At 41.9% G+C, this 19,173-nt stretch overlaps 1 protein-coding gene across 1 annotated transcript in view; it reads left to right on the top strand.

Moving 5' to 3' along the window:
* Positions 1 to 18,546, top strand: part of trpm3 (transient receptor potential cation channel, subfamily M, member 3) — a 65,658-nt gene extending 47,112 nt beyond the window's left edge. Inside the window, exons 15-24 of the mRNA XM_039621152.1 lie at positions 163 to 391; positions 3,026 to 3,229; positions 5,469 to 5,609; positions 6,811 to 6,939; positions 7,544 to 7,795; positions 9,092 to 9,266; positions 11,471 to 11,621; positions 12,176 to 12,369; positions 12,525 to 12,657; positions 13,005 to 18,546. Coding sequence (XP_039477086.1) covers positions 163 to 391; positions 3,026 to 3,229; positions 5,469 to 5,609; positions 6,811 to 6,939; positions 7,544 to 7,795; positions 9,092 to 9,266; positions 11,471 to 11,621; positions 12,176 to 12,369; positions 12,525 to 12,657; positions 13,005 to 14,625 — 3,229 coding nt within the window. The 3' untranslated portion in view covers positions 14,626 to 18,546. The remainder of the gene's footprint in view (positions 1 to 162; positions 392 to 3,025; positions 3,230 to 5,468; positions 5,610 to 6,810; positions 6,940 to 7,543; positions 7,796 to 9,091; positions 9,267 to 11,470; positions 11,622 to 12,175; positions 12,370 to 12,524; positions 12,658 to 13,004) is intronic.
* Positions 18,547 to 19,173: the final 627 nt, after the last annotated feature.

The following is a 19,173-nucleotide window of genomic DNA, read 5'->3' as shown; positions in this document are numbered from 1 at the left end:
TTGTACATGTGTTTTATGCAATAATAATACCCTCAGACTTGGGGCCAGATGGCCAGCAATGTTATGACCAGTTAAATTACATTTTCACTTTTAGACAAAGTGTATTACTGTCTTGGTTCATGACTCAGTGTGCTTTTATACATACTTTATATATTTTCCCAGAGAGTTTGGCCAGCTGGCTGTGGAGCTCCTAGACCAGTCCTATAAACAGGATGAGCAGATGGCCATGAAGCTGCTGACATACGAGCTGAAGAACTGGAGCAATGCCACCTGCCTGCAGCTGGCTGTAGCAGCCAAACATAGAGATTTCATCGCTCACACCTGCAGTCAGATGCTGCTGACCGACATGTGGATGGGGCGCCTGCGCATGCGCAAGAACTCAGGGCTGAAGGTAGTACGCGTCGGGTAGATGGTTGAGTAGAATGTCCTACTCTAGTGTAAGAGATGCATGTTTGTATCCCCTCAGACTGCCTGTAAAGTAATGAGAAACCCTGTCACCTCCCTGGGAAACTTGTAGAGGTGGCCCAAATTGCTCCAGTGTATCTGCTGAGTAGTTTACATAAAAATGAAGGGTGTGTGGGGGATGTAAAGCAGAGATTACCTATCAGTTTCTCTGTAGGTGATATACCTACGTAAGAAGTAAAACCTGCCTGTAGTCAGCATAGCACATAAAATATATATATATACCGTAACTTTCAAGTAATTTAAAAGCAGTATTGCCATGATGTAGCTTGTCTGTCAGAGTGCTGGCATGCATATTTTTCAGCTATAAGATGGATAATCTGTACGTAGCTTGGTCGCGCTTCAGAGTTTTTAAACTCTTGAATATCTCTTATGAGTTAAAGGCTGCAGAAGATGTGTGCAACGAAGTGGAGGAAGTCTATAATGAGGACGTAATATACAATGATGTAGTTACGTCCTTGTTTCATCTCATGCACGTTGTGTGCATGTTTATCCTCACTAAATACAATTGGCCTGAACCATACGAGTGAAAAATTAACCTAATCCAGAAAGTTCTGTTCATGAGGAATTAAAAAGGTCAAATGAGGAACATGCTGAAGGGGCTATGATGAGTCATTGTTCAGGATTTAGAGTGCGTGCTGGACTGTGAGGAGTAGGCAGGTCATCACTGGCGGTAAAAAGAGTACGCTATCCACACCTGCCTCTCAGTTTAGCAAAGACTTACTATTAATATTACTATTACTATTACTATTACTTATCAGATGGCTAGATACTGGACAAATCTGAACCTACAGCTGGATTGGTTAATACCAGAAAATTATTTAATATCAGATGTTTCGTGTTCTCAGTCACTTTGGTCTTCCAGGGTGACCAGCGACACTATTTCATTGCAGATTAACATCTTAGGGTGAGTTTATGTAGGTGAAATGTTGTACTGTACTTAAAGATCAACCCAGTCAAGGTTGCTTGTGATGGTGGGAGGAATGACCATCCAGAGAAAAGAGGTTTATTGGACAATAATAAGCTCGACACTGTAAGTGTGATCAGTGCCGGACTGCTGGCTGAACTTCTGCCACAACTTAATTAGTATAAGCCTTCAAAGCCATCTTTTTAGGTCAGAGGGGACGGGAGAACTGAACTTAATTTAGTCATAAAAAAAAAAACCTTGAAATGGAGTGCTATGTATTTTACATTGACGCTCGTGCAGTGAACACCCCTTTTAAGTCAAGGAAAAGCTTTTAGTTAAGACTGGTGGTTAAGATTTGAGCAGTATTTGCTCATGTGGGTCTCCAAGACATCTGGTGGTAGAGTGATAGGAGGCAGCTGCTCAGTTCAGAGGTTAGACTTATTTATGCTGAAGAGTTGCACTGGGATTTGCTGAAGGCTGAGATCACACTCATTCATACACCGAGCGAGGGGAGTGATGGGTCCGGCTTTCTAGCATCTCAGAGCGAGAGGATACTGCAAGTGCTTTAAGTGTGATTTGGCCTTTACAAGAGAGCGAGAGAGAGAGAGAGAGAGAGAGCGCGAAAGAGAGAGAGAGCGAGAGAGAGACCTACTAAGGCAAACTCACTGGAGCAGTAAGACAGAAAGAAAAAAAGTGGAAAAAACAAACAAACCGAGATGCATCCAGGAGTATGTGAAATACAGAGAGTATCATTGTTAAAAATGTTGTCATAATCATCCGTGTGCACAGTTTTTGAATGTATTTATATCACAACTGGAAACTGGAAAGATTTCAGTGGACTGTAAGCTGTACACTGCTTTCTTTTTCTTTTTTATTGTAAAGCACTTTGGTTTTAAACATGCTATATAAACAGACTTTACTTACTCACCTTATGCATCAGTAAGTAATGGTGCGGTTGCCTTAAACACCCTCAAATGAAATCGGGGATACTACCTGCTTCACCGTGATCCTTTTCATATTCTATATTTTATCCACGCTACTCATCTAACCATCTAACTTTACTGACAGCTGTTTCGGTAAATTATTGTATCAGTTTTTAATCTTAGCCCTTAACATATTTATGACGAAACAAACAAAAACTAAAATTTCACTCTTAAGAAAAAGATAACTCATTACCCTGATTTTCATCTTTTTCTCTTATTCTTTACTTCCCACTGTGATCGCATTTGACTTGCTCTTGCTTGCCTATTAGTTGCTGAAGTGTTTACAGCACAGCTGCCTTTTTTTTATAGCCGCTCCAGATGCATGTGTCCCCGTCATCCATCTGGGCAGCACAGGATTCTTGCTGCATGTCCAGACTAATGCCTTTATAATTGACCTCCACTGTTAGACTAGCTGTTGTAAATACCACAGCTTTGTCATTCAGCTAAGTGCAGGTCAGGACACGATTGGGAGGTGTTCGTGATAGCAAATGCTTTATTATGTGAGGTTCACAAATGTGACATAGAGCAATTTTGAAGGTTGTTTTGCTCCAAACTCTTTGTGTCCTAATTTCCATGGTGCCGCTCATGAAACTATAGCATAATACTCTGTGATTTATCACTTCCAGCTCTTCCCTCCACATCCACTTCCTGTCTCCCTCATTTGATCACACAGGTAATATTAGGGCTGCTGCTGCCACCATCGATCCTGAGTCTGGAATTCAAGAACAAGGACGAGATGTCCTACATGCCCCAGGATCAGGAGGCCTATCTACAGGAGAAGGAGGAGGAGGAGCCTGAAAAACCAGTGAAGGAGAAGGAGGAGGAAGACATGGAGTTCACAGTAAGATCTTACTGTGAGGCGCAGTACAACTCCGTGGTGAGAGAACCCACCTCAGCCCTGCATAGTCAGAATCTATACACATACACACACTCACACTTTGTTCAATCTTAAAACTGCACCCAACCCTGATACTTTTGTAAATATCTCTTGTGGGCAAGTTTTTAAACAATGTCGGTGCTGTCCACAATGAGATGACGCTACACACATGCAGACACGGATATATGCACACAGTTCTCCACGCACACATATTTGTTTCCCTATTCTGGCCAGCTGGACACTTCCTGCCAAATTGGCCTTTCTGTTTCTCATCGTCTCAGCAAAGACATGATTGTGGAGTTGTAGCGTCTCAGTCTGTCGCCGCTTGTGGGTTCCCTCGTGTATCTCTCTCTTTCCGTCTATCTTCTCCTCTGTTTCTCTCTCGGCCTCCCCCCCTTTCCCTTCTCTCTCATTCTCAGCCCAGCTCTCTCTTTGCTTCCTTTGCTTCTTTATTACTTTTGCTTTCTATCTTTTTTCCTGCAAATCTCTCCCTCCCTCTTTCTCTCTCTCTCTTTCTCTCTCTCTGGTTCTTTCTCTCTTTTTCCCTTTTTCTTCAAGCTCAGGTCTGATTGAGGTACAGTACTGTATGCTAGCCAATTGCTTCCCCTCACTCTCTACCATCAGTGATGGCTTGCTGCAGCATACCACTCAGCATGTCGGCTGCTGAGCATGGGAGGCCCAGGCTTTTGCATTATATAACCATGTCCGCCTGCTGCTGCAGAGCTTAAATCATGCAAAGTCTGAGCACCTTCTCCCAGCTCACAGCAGAAGAGTTGGTCCATCTGCATAGACACAAAAAGTACCGAAGAATTAGAACTCGCTCCATTTCAGTCCAGGTCAGTTCTAGCGACAGTGCCAGGATCCAGCTTGTGTGTTCGAATGAAGACTGGAATTTGAAAATCAATTTCAATGCACAAACTGAATCTGTGGCCGTCGTGTGATGTGCCTGAACTGAAGTTGAATGCCTTCCAGCACCACTGTGCATATTTTCCATCTTGCATTGAGCAAGCCAGCAAGCCAGTGCAAACGTTCACGAAACGGGTCTTTTTTTTTACACTTGCAGTCCTTGAGGCGCTCAACAAAGGCGTTAAACAAAGAAGCCCCGCTGCTAGAGGATGTACTTGTAAAGAGCCCCTTCCTGTTGCCCTGGCTTCTGACTGCACAAATGCACCTTCAGTTACTTATGAATCACACAAAGATTCATACATATATACACGGACTGCTACACCACAGAGGGAGATTGTATTTTCATGATATCATGATCAGATGCTTGGCATAGAACACACTGTAATGGATGTAAAAGCCTGTCTAATAGCTAAAATGCATGTTTAGTGCAGTTAAGGCATGGTGTGATTTACACACTGGCGTCTGAATTTGTTCATCCTGAAGGCCCTGTCTGTGTGTGCCTTGGAGAAAACGTTAGCTCTACATGTTTCACATATTTGGGGCATAAAACAAAATAGAAATCCTCTAGTTCTTACTAAAAGTGCTCCTTTTCTCCTAATTTCATGGAGGTGGTTTTTATGACAAGTCTACCTGCTCAAAGCCCTGGGATGTACACCGACTCCTCGTTGCATATTTGAACCATTTAGACAAGCTTTAAAACTTTAAACGTTGCCCAGGTCTGTTACGCTTGTCAACTTAGAATACAATTCCTCTCAGAGGTCTGGTGTTGCTTTGACATTAAGACCATGACCCATAAAAAAAGTGGGCTCCGAACCCTCTCTCATGGATAAGGACATGTGTCACAGATTGAAGTGAGATATCTATGTCTTATCTTTCCTTTTTTCTGTCTTCTTCCTGTCAGTACCTTGTCTCTTTTCTGCCTCCTAATTGTTGTCTGAGACACAATCCATGAGTGTCCATGTCTGCGTAATACTCTGTTACCAGCCTTCCAGCCTTCACCCAAACTCCACCTCAAACACACATTTCACATTTTGGAATGATTGCATTGCTTGTGCTTGCTTCTTTAATTATGATATTAAAACAGTGCTGTAGCCCATAATATAACCCTCTCCCCCCTTCTCCCTTTTCTTCTTATTTCTCTGTTATTCAACTCTTCCTCCTCCATCCCAAATACTCGTCCTCCTATCCATCCTCCCTCTGCATCTCTACCGACTCCTCCTCCCCCACCTTCCCAATCCATCACATTTCCCTCTTCCCACACTCTCCATACTTTAAATGCTCACACCTCTCACTCCTTCCTCCCTCGCTCCATGTGGGGTTTGCATTCGCCCAGGCAATGCTGGGCAAAGTAACCACAGAGACATCCAGAAAGAAGGATGTTGAGGAGGTTCAGAACCGCCACCGCCTTATCCCCATGGGACGCAAGATATACGAGTTCTACAATGCACCAATTGTCAAGTTCTGGTTCCATACGGTCAGTGTCGGTTTCAGCAGCACCACCTACATGCTCTGCTTCCTGTTGCTACTGTCACTGCTTACTGTATTTCTGCAACAGCATCAAAAGCCTCTACTTTCACGCTGCCTCCATTGTCATTAACCTCCTGTTCCAACCTGTCATTGCCCGGCTTAACGGTGTGGGAAAGTATAGTATGAAGTAGATCTGGAGGCTGATGGAAGCAGCACTGAGAGAAAAGTATAGGAGGATGAGGGTGGGTAAGGAATTGAATCACACAAGAAGGTTTTTTATTGACAGCGTGAATATTGACTAAAGTTTCTGGGCTATTGCCACTGAGTTAACCCTACTACAATATATACATATTAAATTAACTTTGGATTTTTTAAATTATCTGTTTTAATAGAGCATCTTACATGAAGAATCTGTAACTCTATATCTATTTGACGTTTATGTATAGCTTGTGTGGTACAGTATCTGCCTATGAGCGTGTGTGCTATGTTTGATTCTGGCTCATTTATTATTTTCCTTACCCAATCTTGGGCTGCCTCAATTTGCTTGCCCAGTAAAAACATCTCTTTAGCACTGGCAGGGATTTCACTGTTTATTTATGCAGAGAAAATATTTTCACTGCTCTTTGTTTCATCCTGTTTTCCTCTCTCTGGCTATTCGCTCTCCTTCTCTTCTCCACCCCCCACCGTCTTACCCCACTTCTCCTTTCTGCCCTTCAGGTTAAAGAGAAATACTCTGTGGTGCCTTTCAGCTATGTCAGATGTTTTCTCTGAGCCAAAATGGGGTTTTTAGTCTTGTTTCCAATTTAGATTTATAGCTAAGACCTGATGTGTGCTGTCCAGGTTTTACAATTAGCTATTGTGTGAAGCAAATGTGCATGTGTAGAATGAACATTGGTAGAACGCTTGTTTTACACCTGGAAAAACATACGCGTACAACCAGAGTGTCAACATGATTTTTAAAAGATTCAGGAGACACATAATGGAGGTACCTTGACCCCAAATATCTTTTATCAAAGCCTGAAAACTGCATTAATGGGAGGTGCAATGAGGGTCAGGCCAATATGTGTTCAATTTGGGCAAAACCCCTTTCACTGAATCTGTTTGCAGTGAGATAATTGATCTTCATTCGTGTAGAGTTTGCTTATGTGTCTGAAGCGCACAAACTCATAACCAAGCTGATTTTTCTCTGCTGTTGTATCACTATGCAGATGGCATATGTGGGCTACCTGATGCTGTTCAACTACATTGTCTTGGTCAAGATGGACCTGTGGCCTTCTCCTCAAGAGTGGATTGTTATCGCTTACATCTTCACCAATGGCATAGAGAAGATGAGAGAGGTACAATAGACTATAAATGTAGACCTGTAGTGACCTCTCTAAGCAAGTCTTGCTTACCGGCCAGCCAACTGAAGACGTAAAGTGTCTCCAGCAGCTTATTTAGTGAGTTCAGTGGTGGAGGCCAAAGGCTAAGCATGATGTCCATATCATCTAAGTCTCATAGCAAATAGGTAAAATGTACATATATCAGAGAAATAGAAGTAAAAGATTGTTTCAAAGGGGAGGAAAATGGTGGTGGAGATGCAGGCAGGCCATAGAAATGGGACAACCATGAAAGAAAAAGAGTAAAGTGAATAGAATATAAAGGTATGTGGCCATATTATGTTTATCCTCTGTGGCTTTGTTTGTACTGTAAGTATATGAAATGCATTCATCATTGTGTCAGCTCATTCTGAGCTGTTAGATTCACCGATAGGTGAACTCATGCTGCCCTCTTATGGTGGTTGTGATAGAGTGCATTTTTCTGTTGTGCTATTTTTGTTTTATGGTCACTGGTTTTTTTTGCCCTTTAGCGTCTGTATTTAATTAATGCCATTTTCCATCATCTCTGCATTACAGCATCCTCATTTCCTTTTCTGTTCATTTTCCTCTGATCGCTGTTTAGATCCTGATGTCTGAGCCGGGAAAGTTGTTACAGAAGGTGAAGGTGTGGCTTCAGGAGTACTGGAACATCACAGATCTCATGGCCATCCTCATATTCTCCGTCGGCATGGTGCTGCGTCTCCAGGAGCCACCGCTCATGAGTTATGGACGGGTGATTTACTGTGTCAACATCATCTATTGGTACATCCGGCTGCTCGACATCTTCGGAGTCAACAAGTACCTGGGTCCCTATGTGATGATGATCGGCAAGATGGTGAGAAGAGGCAGGGGAGGTCAACTCTGTGTGTTTACGCATCCCTCTTATAATCTGCAGTATTTTTCATATTTTCCTTCCATTATCTGGCCTTCATTTCTATCTGTTTACCCTCTGACTTTGCCCAACATGATCTGTACTGACTGTAACAGCTTACTGAGTTTGATGATTGCAAAGGTTTAATCTGTAAGCGGTAAACAAGCCCAGGTCTAATAGAGCTTCTGTGCCTCTTAACTTTATTGTTTGATCGTAGAGAGCTCAAGATCAGAGCCGATACAGACATGGAGATAAAACAACGGGGGGAGGGGGATCAAAGAGCCAGTTCTGTATCTTTCTGATGCTCGACCATCCTGGGCATGCGCCTGTTTACCGCTGGACACAGACTCTTTGATATGAAAATCAGCAGTTAGTTAGAGTTACTTAAATTGACAGTGATTTACTCAAATAATTTGCATATGTGATGAGCAGGTTTGAAGTCAAAGTAGTTCACAGGCATAAACAGGGTTTTTTTTTCTGGCTCTGAACGAGCCACAGGGGACTGACTAGACATGCAAGCACTTCCTGTCCGCATACAGTAAAGACAAATGAGTGTGTTTCACCTAATTTAATATAAATCTTTTTAGATTTATCTTATTATCTGAGTAATTGAGTCATTTTTTTAATTACACCACCATTGCTTTTACTTGGGCTCAGGTTTAACCATCTTTTGTGCCATCTGAGGTGCCAAGCACTTATCTATGCAGGCTAATAAAGCTAATGAAGAAATGTAAAAACTGCATTGTAGTTACAGCCAAAAGTATCAACTGTGTTCTTACTAGTTTTGATGCTTTATTCTGCCAAAATACGTGTGCCTTGCACTTTTCTTTCTTTTTAGTAATAACAACTTTGGTGACAGCTGTAGCTCCAAATTTGCTTTAACAGGGTATCTGTATGCAAGATGAGCGACAGTCTGAGTGCATCAAAAGTGTGCGAAGGATAAATTAGCCCAAAGGGAGAGTGTCCCCTTCAGCACTGAAAGTGCTCAGAGATTGCTCTAAATTAAGTGCATTTTAAATATTGACTTCAGGCTTTGTTCCAAAACAAGTTAAATTGAATTTCAGTTGACCAACTTCGGCTGGGAAGAATAGTAATCAAAACATGCAAATGCAGACCAACTGATTTTCCTGCAGTGACAGACACCGCTCATTACCTATTTCCCCATCCAGTGTCATTATTTTCAAAATATCCTGTCCTCGTTTTCTCTTTCCTTTAACCACTCACCTCTTCCCTTCTCCTCTTCCTCTCTCCCTCTGTCAGATGATTGACATGATGTATTTTGTGATCATCATGTTGGTGGTGCTGATGAGTTTTGGGGTGGCACGTCAGGCCATTCTCAACCCTAATGAAGACCCATCCTGGATGCTAGCCAGGAACATCTTCTTCATGCCTTACTGGATGATCTACGGAGAGGTGTTTGCCGACCAGATTGACCGTAAGTTCAGGGGCGAGAGTGTAAGCTGTTAGACAAAATGCGTTTTTGTAAATTCGGGAGAGGATTCTTGAGGAGTGACGGAAGCAGTATGACTGAAAACACCAGTCTCAGTATGAAACAGATTTCATTTTCACTCATTTCTTCACAGCTTGAACTATTACTTGAAGATGTTTGTGTGTGTGCGCGCGCGTGTGTGTGTGTGTGTAACACATACATAATAAAACTGTTTTCCTCAGAGACTAATTGCATCTGCAGTCATGTAGAGAGAGTGACATTCTGACTCAATAAATTATAAATAGACTGTGAGAAGTGTCTATGTGGAAATGTCCAGAGAGTGAGAGTGCGTTTTGTGTGCTGCTCCGTTCTTATCTTTTTGTGTGGTAGTATTTGGTGGTGTGTACAGAATGTGAGGAGTGGCCCAAAGAGAAGAGATCTGAAATAATGTTTTCATTCTTTGTTTCAGATATGCATAGTAGGAAGGTACAGCAAAGGCTGAATGAAAAACTCTGGCTGGTCGAAAATTACTTACGCACTTATGGAACCTGGCGTAATAATGGTCCATCCCACATTGCCCAATGCAGTCAAAATCCCAGTAAATCTATAGCTATAGAACTTAATTTAACCATATCTACCTCTCCCACCTCTCCTTCATCATCGTCACATTAATGCCATGTCATGCCCACTGCTACCACTAGAGGACCACTTGATACAAAAGTGTGCATGCAGCTCCATGCTCTAAGGCTGAAGTTGCCCTCATGTGTTGGCATCTTGGGTCAGCTACTGAATATCAGCAGTGTTTTCTACAAATAAAAGAGCCGATTTTAAAAGAATCCAAAACTCCTGATTCCCTGACATTATCAGTCTTCTCCAGATCTTTTATTGAGACAACTAGTAGCTTGACCTAAGGCCATATCCTGCAAGCAACTTTAGACTCACAAATTTTTGCACTGGCTGGCAAATGGTAATGTTACATGGCAGCAGCACTATTCAAATATGTCTGGTCTTTGTTTTTGGTCAGCTATCGCATCAGGAGGAAATATCAAAGTTTAAAAATTTGATATTCCTTTGATGTTTCTTATCCTCTCGTTGTTATTCGATTTTTAATTCGTCCTGTTTGAAGAAGTGACCCTGCCATGACAACTCCATCTGTCAAATTAAACCATGTCACCCTCCCCTTACGCCGGCTCAGCTTCTCAACGAAGCAATTGCAACATTGGAGAAATTTTTCAGCCGATAAATCTGACATTTAACGTGACTAAGCACTAAGACTCAAACGCTAATACGACATCAAGCAGGAATAAAAACAAAAGCATCCACACATCAGCACCACAACATATTTATTAACCACCTCTCATCATCTATAATCTGTTTTTTCAAGTGGTTCAGTTGTCAGAGTTTTTAAATCCAAATTTTTTTGAAGGTTAAAAAAAAAATTTTCAATGGAAAAATTACTTCAGTTCTCTGTCTTTGGGCTGCATTGCGTGAAACAATTGAGCACCAAGCAATGATGAGTATGAGTAGAATGAATCTCAAAAGCAAACAAACCAACAACAAATGCTGAATGTTCCCCAGATAAGCCACAGCAACTGAACCATCACAGATGGAAAAAACATTCTAAATACATCTCAAATGATTCAGAACAGTCAACCATTGCTGAATGAAGCTATGGCTCGCATATGTGACAATATATTTTAAACACGGACGACATGTTTAAATATATTGTAAACGCAAACTGTGGTGACACATGACAAATGTGTTTTTTTTCTGTGTATGTGTGTATTTTGTTATCAGATGCACATCTGTGTACATAAACCCCTACCATTATGATTTCCACTCTCTCCTACCGCCACTTTAAGAAAAGAAGCATAATGATGAATTATGCTTCTTGTTTGTTTGCAAAATAAGGAAAAGTGCATTTAAAAAAGTATTTTGAGGTCTGCGTGTCTCTTTTAGTTGATCAAGTATACATTTGAATGTTTGATAGTTTCTTCAATTTTCTTAGTTTTGCTTTTATTTTAATTCTGATTATATACAGTATCATCTGTTTGTTATATGTTATGTGTCTGCATGTATTTCATTTATTTTTTGTGCAAAACCTTCTACTGAAATATTATTAATGATGAATGGATGTCTTTATCTAAATATATAGTTTGCCTTCTACTAACTTGTACACTTGTTTGTATTTATTTTGTGGTGATGTGCAGCCCCCTGTGGGCAGAACATCACTACAGAGGACGGTGTGGTGGTGGCTCTGCCTCCGTGCAAGACGGGTGCCTGGATTGTCCCAGCGATCATGGCCTGCTATCTGCTGGTGGCCAACATACTCCTGGTTAACCTGCTCATTGCAGTGTTCAAGTACGTAAAACCCTCCAATAGTTTTAGCTTTTGCACTTTAAGTAGACACTGCAGTGTTTTAGAAATGCAACGAAGCATGAAAACTCAGTTATTTTTGGCTGCATGAAGACAGAAATTATTTATTCTTGTCCTCTAGCTCTCATAAGAAAGGATCACAAAAATGAGGATTCATCTTAGCAATATCGAATTGTTTTTATTGATGCTTTTTTCCTGATATTCAAATAAATGACATCACATGTAGCTTGTATTTGGGCACTTCTAAGAGGCTGGTAGCTAATTATATTATCACAATGGGATGGTGCTTTTTCCACATGGACATTATCAGACTAATGGTCGGTTGCTGCTCTTTTATATAATCAATGAAGCAAATGCAGTCGTCCTCTTCTCTGCATTAGTGTTATTACAAAAAAAGCAGACAATATCAGACACAACAGTTAAACTGAAGGTTTAGTCAGATTTTCTCCTCAAAACTCTCTTGATTCGGTTTATTTTAGCTTACAGCAGATGTAATCTTTCTCGGCTTGTATGGCGTCTCTGTCTGTGATTGTCTGTAGTAATACATTCTTCGAGGTCAAGTCCATCTCCAACCAGGTGTGGAAATTTCAGCGCTACCAGCTCATTATGACCTTCCATGAACGTCCGGTCCTTCCTCCACCTCTCATCATATTCAGCCACATAACTATGGTCCTCAAGCACCTGTGTTGTCGATGGCGCAAGCATGACGACGATGAAAGGGACTATGGACTGAGTGAGTTGCACATATACAATAACAAGCTTTTTGTAATAGAACTCGTTACATTTATTCCATTTTAGTGCAATAAAAGTGTCTGTTTATGAAAAAAGAAATCTCTTCAGTATTTCTGAATAGTTAGCGTTAACACTCTCAATCCCTTTTATCCACAGAGCTTTTCATCACAGAAGACGAACTGAAGAAAGTCCATGATTTTGAGGAGCAGTGTATAGAGGAGTACTTCAGGGAGAAAGATGACAGATTCCACTCCTCCAATGATGAGAGAATCAGAGTCACTTCTGAAAGGTCAGACATGGCTGCGCTTAAAAGCAGTGTCCGTATTAAAACCATCAAACAATAGAAATATAGAACATATTTCAATACTCATTTCCATTTTTCTTTTTCTGTACAATGGCCAAGAGAGCCCAGCGCACTCTAGCTAAAGAAACTAAGGGCAAAGAGAGAAAAGAAGCCGATCAATGTGATAACACAAAAGTGCATCCATCCATCCATCCATCCATCCATTCGCATTGAGAATTTAATTCGGCTCCACAGAAATGTGGAGCTAAGAACACACACTGTTTTCCCTTCTCTACTCTACCCCCTCCAGTGCTTTTATGATGTTTTTCTCTCATTTCTGTCTTCTCTGTCAGGGTGGAGAATATGGCGATGCGTTTAGAGGAAGTCAATGAGAGGGAACACTTCATGAAGGCATCACTGCAGACTGTTGATATTCGTCTGGCCCAAATGGAAGAGCTAATTGGACGAATTGCTGTAGCACTGGAGCGCATGACTGGTGTCGAGCGCGGGGAGGTCCAAAAAGCGCGTTCTCGGACTTCATCTGACTGCACAGACTCTGCATACATACTCCGCCAGGCTGAGTGCCCTGAAGCGGCATACATTCTCCGTCAAAGCAGCTTTAACAGCACAGAGGGGAACTGCTACCGCCTACAGGAGGCTCTAGAGGGAACAGCTGAGGGTTCCATGTCTCCTCCTTCGCCCACTAGTATAACAACACGGACCAGAAGTCACTCATTTTATGTTGGAGCTGGTCGTGCTGCTGAACGTGGAAGTAGAGCTGAGCGAGCTGAAAGCTTCTTCAAAGACCGCTCACTCAGTCTCCACAGAGCCAACAGCTCACAATCTGTGTCCTCAGCTGCCGGCCCCAAGGAGTCTAAGCCCCTCCCACTGGCGACGTTGTCGGTCTCCCAGCAGCACCGTCCGTCATCCTGCATTGATATCTATGTCTCAACGTCTGAAGAGGTGGGGCCTGCGGAGGTCTTTCTAGATCCTCTCCGTATGGTCCCACCTCTCCAGAGAGACTCCTCGCTGCAGTCAGATATAATAGAGACGGTGCTGCCTGGAGGCCGGGAGTTCAGCAGCGCTGCCACCAGCGGTTTGGGCGACAGGCACTCAGAGGGCGGTGCAGGCAGCAGTGGAACTGCTGGAGCTATGTTTGATGACAGTGCTGCAGCTGATTTGTCATTATGCTCAGCACATCTCTTACCAGACAGCACTTTACCTCCTTGGGATATGGAACCATCCCCACCTCCCTCAGCAGGGCTGCTCGAACGTTCTAAGAGCAGCCGCTACCTCTCTACTGCAGGCACAGGATTCCTGGATGAGCCTCCTCTGGTCAAGTCACACAGCCTCATGTTCACACCAAGAAGCTGTTATGGTGGGATTGGGGCCGGAGTCCAGGTAAAGGCCGCGGAGTACACCAGCATCACTGACTGCATCGATACACGCTGCGTCTCATCTCCATACACCCCCGCAGAACGCTCGCAGTCACCCGGAGGTTCCACTTCATTCCCCTTTGATAAGCCGTCGGACGTTGGTTCCTCTCACCCAGAGAGAGAGGCAGAGCTTAGTCACACAGAGTCTGATCCTGAGGACCCTGATGACCTGGTTCCACCCCCTGATACCCCTCGGCTAGGGGTCCTAGGTGGGCCCAGTGGGGCCCCTCTCTGCTCCCCCTTCTCCAAGCTGGAGCGAGCAAACAGCTGCTCGTCAGACGACTCCCATCCTTCGCTCACGCTGGCTCCTCCGCACCGGAAGAGCCTGTCGGTGAGTGAGAGGATGGAGAGAGGACCGGGTCTGGGGGCAGACAGGGGGCCTGGGCCTGGGGGACGGGGTCTGGCAGGAACCAGAAACCCCTTCCTCAGGAGCAAGTCTGGAGCAAGGCCTGACACAGCCAAAACTGACAGCCTCTCAATGAGGAAGCTGGCAGCTCCGTCGGCTTTCCGCAGCTTCGATAGACAAAACTACACGTGACGAGGATGTGTAAGTGCACTTGCACACTGTTAGGACCAGAGAGGAGTATTGTGATGGCCGAGGGCTAAAGTGATAGCAGGGTGAAGTTGCCCTTAGATGCTAATCTGGACGAGATCTAAGGTTGTTTTTTTTCCGCATTATATCTCAGATTAGAAAAATGTATTCATAGTCAGTATTGAAGGGCAGCTTTACCCTGAATCATCTGCAGAGAATGATTGGAGATAAAGGGGTCCTACTGTACACCAGTCAAAACAAAGAGCTATGAATCTAGACTAGTTTTTACCTCTTGTAGCTAAGTAACTCTCAGTTTGGTGTTATGGCAATGGAAGGTGTATTCGTACTGTGTCTTCCACCCACCACCTTTACTTCAAGTAGACATCTTTCACTGTGTTACATCACATATCAGTCACACTAGTCACACACAAAGTATACTGTTACTCCTAGCAGCTTTATATGGTAGACACTGTCAAGTCTGAGAGGCCAAGGGAGAGGAGAAAGAAAGAAAAGACACCCACCTCTTTTTGCCATGTTGTCCTAGCATAGAGTCATTACTACTGCAAAACCTTACCTTCAAATACATTTTCCCTGCTTCATATAATCCTAACTCACATAAACCCAACCCAGAAAGACACTAACATTTCTGGCCACTTTGTGAAGGGATCAGAAGTCTTTGGACTTCACTGCACTTCAAATGATATCACTAATATGACAAAACTTACCTCTAAGTACACAATCTTTCACATAATTAATAAATATTTCATTTTTCAAGGATACAGTTTTTTCTCTTCTGTTTGTATATTGTAGCATCAGAGAGGAAACGGCTAAAGCGCTCATCTTTGCCAGAAACAAAGCAGCATTTGAACACACTACAGTCAAAAAGTCAGCATGCCACCATGTATCTCCTGCGGCCGTGCTTGAGGCACTGTCCTGAGGCATCATGTAAGGGCATGAAAGAGAAAGGCGCTCTGCGTATGGTGACATCCTCATGGTTATCCACACACACACTTGGTCAGTGAAATCCTACATATCACTTGGAGAGAAACCTTAGTTCATACCTGACTCCAGAGAGCTTTTACAAGTGCAATTGCAATAGATGGGGACAAGGGGGCGTTATGAGCCTGTGTGAGAAGCAATGCTTGCTGGGCAAACCTGATGTGAACCTTAGTTGCCCGCACCTGACACCAAAAATCTTTTCACTCCAAGAATCGTAGCTCTCTTGTAGCCCAGCCCTCTTCCTTCAGGTTTCGGCAGTGGCATTATTTTTAAAATGGTTTTTACATCCGCCTGCACCTAACAGATCCGTCCTTCATCTATCCAATAACTGTCATCCATTTGTTTTTCTCCTTTCATTCTTTTTTTAATTGAATTCAAAGCAGATCACTGCAAAAAGAGGCTTATTTTAAAAAACACACAAAAAAGCTGTTGCCTAATACTAAAACAAATGTTAAAATAAGCATACAGATCATATTGAAGGACCTTGAATTTATTTCTGATTGATTTATATTTGGAAAAGCTCCGGAATGAGTTGCCAAGTATACACATTCTAGCTGAGATTTATTAAGAAAGACGTGCATTTTAAAGCAGCGTGAAGGAGGAAACATAGGGTCATTAATATTAAAAGATGAAAGCCAGATCAGTGTTTTAAAAAAAAGTTCTCATTTTTTTTATTGTAAAGAAAGAAGTCTGAAAAAGAAGATGTCTTTTTCCGATAGCTTTGTAAAGACAAAATAGCTTCAATCAATAGAATTCTTACTGATTTTTAATGTTTGTTTTTATATTTTCTCACTCTTATGATTCAGTTTTAATCATGTTGCTCTTCTTTTGAGATTGATTCTATTTATTGACATTTTCTTGCTCCTTATTGATAATTACAGTAAATGCCTGTTTGAATTACAAAAATCAATATTTATATCTTCTCAGTGATATTTTTGTCGAGTATTTTCTAATTAAGCTTTTCAATTTAATAAAAGATGACCATCTACATGCACTAAATGACGATGTATTATATTATTTATTAAATATATAGACTTGTCTGATATACTGTACATTTCGATCATATTTAAAGTATTTAAAGTAGTTTTTATTGTATGTTTTATCAACCAGCTTATGAGAATTTTCTAATGTTGACAAGGCAATACATAGTTGCCAGTATACCAAACTTAGGGTGCCTTTTGGGCATGGATGGAGTATGTGGGGACTGAAGTGATTCATAAATCTGTGAATTTCCTCTTTTCATCTTTGTCTTCTCTTGTCAAGAGGCCAAACAATCAGTGGTTATGTTCTCACAGACATTTGTTGTTCTCTTTGGACACATCTGATGTACAGAGTGGGGGAATTGTTGTTATCTGTAAACTGTATCATTGCTTGTATGGGCATTTATTTGAATTTCTTCACCAGAACACATAAAAGATCTCACTGACAACAATAGCTTTGGAGGATAAGAAAAAAAACCAAACCTGCACACGAAAACGAGGGTGAGGATGTAATATAAACAGTAGGTGTCATTGCAGTAACTGGTCTTTCTTGCTTGAATTGGATTAAATCATGTGATACTACCCAAATCTAATGATCCAGGACTGTTAAAAGCCCGCAGGTCATGTCTCTTAATTTGTCTGAGAGCTACAAAAGACATTAAACAACTGTGGTCCTGGGCAAAGCGCCACACCACGTGACCAGTTACCTGACTTTTCTAGGTAGAATCTGGAGATTGTCCCTTTAACCTTGTAATCACAACAGAAGTTGCAGTTAACCCCAATTACGTGCAGTGGCTGGATGGCAAACCTAAAAGATGAGAGTTTTAATTTCCTCAACACATATGTAAGTCATAGCATAGTTTAAAGATGAAGGTCAGTGCTCAGGGACAACATTACCCCAGTGATGCAAGATGGAAAGTTTATCGTAGAAAGGAAGAAAGAAAGAGTCCAGTATAATCACTGTGCTTAATGAGTCTAACCCAGAATCTTTTTGATCATAGAAAAACTATATTTTTGTGTTTAGGTGTTCAGAAATGGCAATACAATGGATGAATGTCTTCATACCTGATCAACTTGTTCTACCACAAAAGTTGAAAACACCAACAGTACAAACAAAAATGAGGAATGTTTTAGCAGTCATGCTTAGTTGACTCTTGCATTTTGAACCAAACCAAACTCTGTCAACCAAATGGAAACACTCTGAGTCACAGCTGTTGCAGACAGGATTAACTAAGCAGAGGTCACCTCAGTCGTTGCAGGGCCAGTCAGAAAACAAGATGGCCACATTGGAATGAAAGTTTATGCCCTTCTATTTGACCTTACATTCTCTTTTATTCTTTTCAAAGTTCCTTATACTCATATACGAGAGAGCATACATGTCCAAGGCATGTAGAAACTCATTAAGGTTTGTACGTGATTCTTTATTGTGTTTGCGATGTGCTGATGAGACTGTTGTGGAAGGTACTGACAGGAGGCGTGCATGTGTGCGTATGTTTGTGCGTGCGTTTAAATAAACTGCGTGTGAATCGGAAGTGTAGATGACACTAATAACTGGGAGGCATGCCAACACAACACAACCCAACGGAATCTTAATGTACAGTATTTTTTAAATATTTTACTACACTGTCTCTTAAAGTTTTGGGGAATCATGAGCATATATGATAATAATAATCAACAGATTTGCTTCCCTCCTATGAAACCTGTGACTCGTAAGCTTTAGAGTATCACGCACATGTTTTTTCTGCAATAACTGCTGATGTTGTTCGACTAAAAGGGACTTATCCCTCTACTGGTCACACTTTATTTAATGTCCTTTAAATGCATGCAGTTCTTCCACTCAGAGTGTACAGAGATGATGTGTAATGATGACTGAGAGAAAGATAGAGAGAGATTATAATATGAAATCAAATTAGTGAGTATTTGGATGCAAATACAAATCTGTATTCTTCAATGTGAATAGGATCATGTCTGGCATGCATTGTTAAATAAACAATTAAATAGATTGGTCATTTGTGTCTCGTCTGTTTTTAATTTACGTGGATACTCAAGCAATGAATGACAGCACACTGAGTATCATGGTGAGGACCTTATGTCTGCTTTAGAAGATAAAAGTGATGAAAGCGGGAACATGTTTCTTGGCTTCAAGCACAGAAGAAGAAAAATAGAAAAGGCTTTGTCATTTTTTAATAGACTTTGGTTGTGTGTTGTAGCCGTACAAAAGATGTGATACACAAACTATAGTAGAGTATCTTCTTCTCACAGTTGCTCCCTTTAGGAGTCGACACAGTGGATCATCTGCATCCATCTCACTGTTTTCCTCCTCCAACCTTCTGCATCTCCTCATCCTCTACATCCATGAATCTCCTCTGTGGTCTTCCTTATTTACCCCTGCCTGGCAGCATCCTTTGTCCAATAAAGCCACTATCCCTTCTCTGCATCTGCCCAAACCATCTCAGCCTTGCCTCTCTCACTTTGTCTCCAAACAACTCTACCTGAGCTGCCTCTTTGATATCCTCATTTCTGATCCTGTCCCTCCTGATTGCTAAGCATCAACTCAGCAGATGGAGATGGAGGT

This window comes from Oreochromis aureus, linkage group 12, assembly GCF_013358895.1.
Source record: "Oreochromis aureus strain Israel breed Guangdong linkage group 12, ZZ_aureus, whole genome shotgun sequence".
Taxonomy (NCBI): domain Eukaryota; kingdom Metazoa; phylum Chordata; class Actinopteri; order Cichliformes; family Cichlidae; genus Oreochromis; species Oreochromis aureus.
This window is presented reverse-complemented; position numbering and strand designations above follow the sequence as displayed.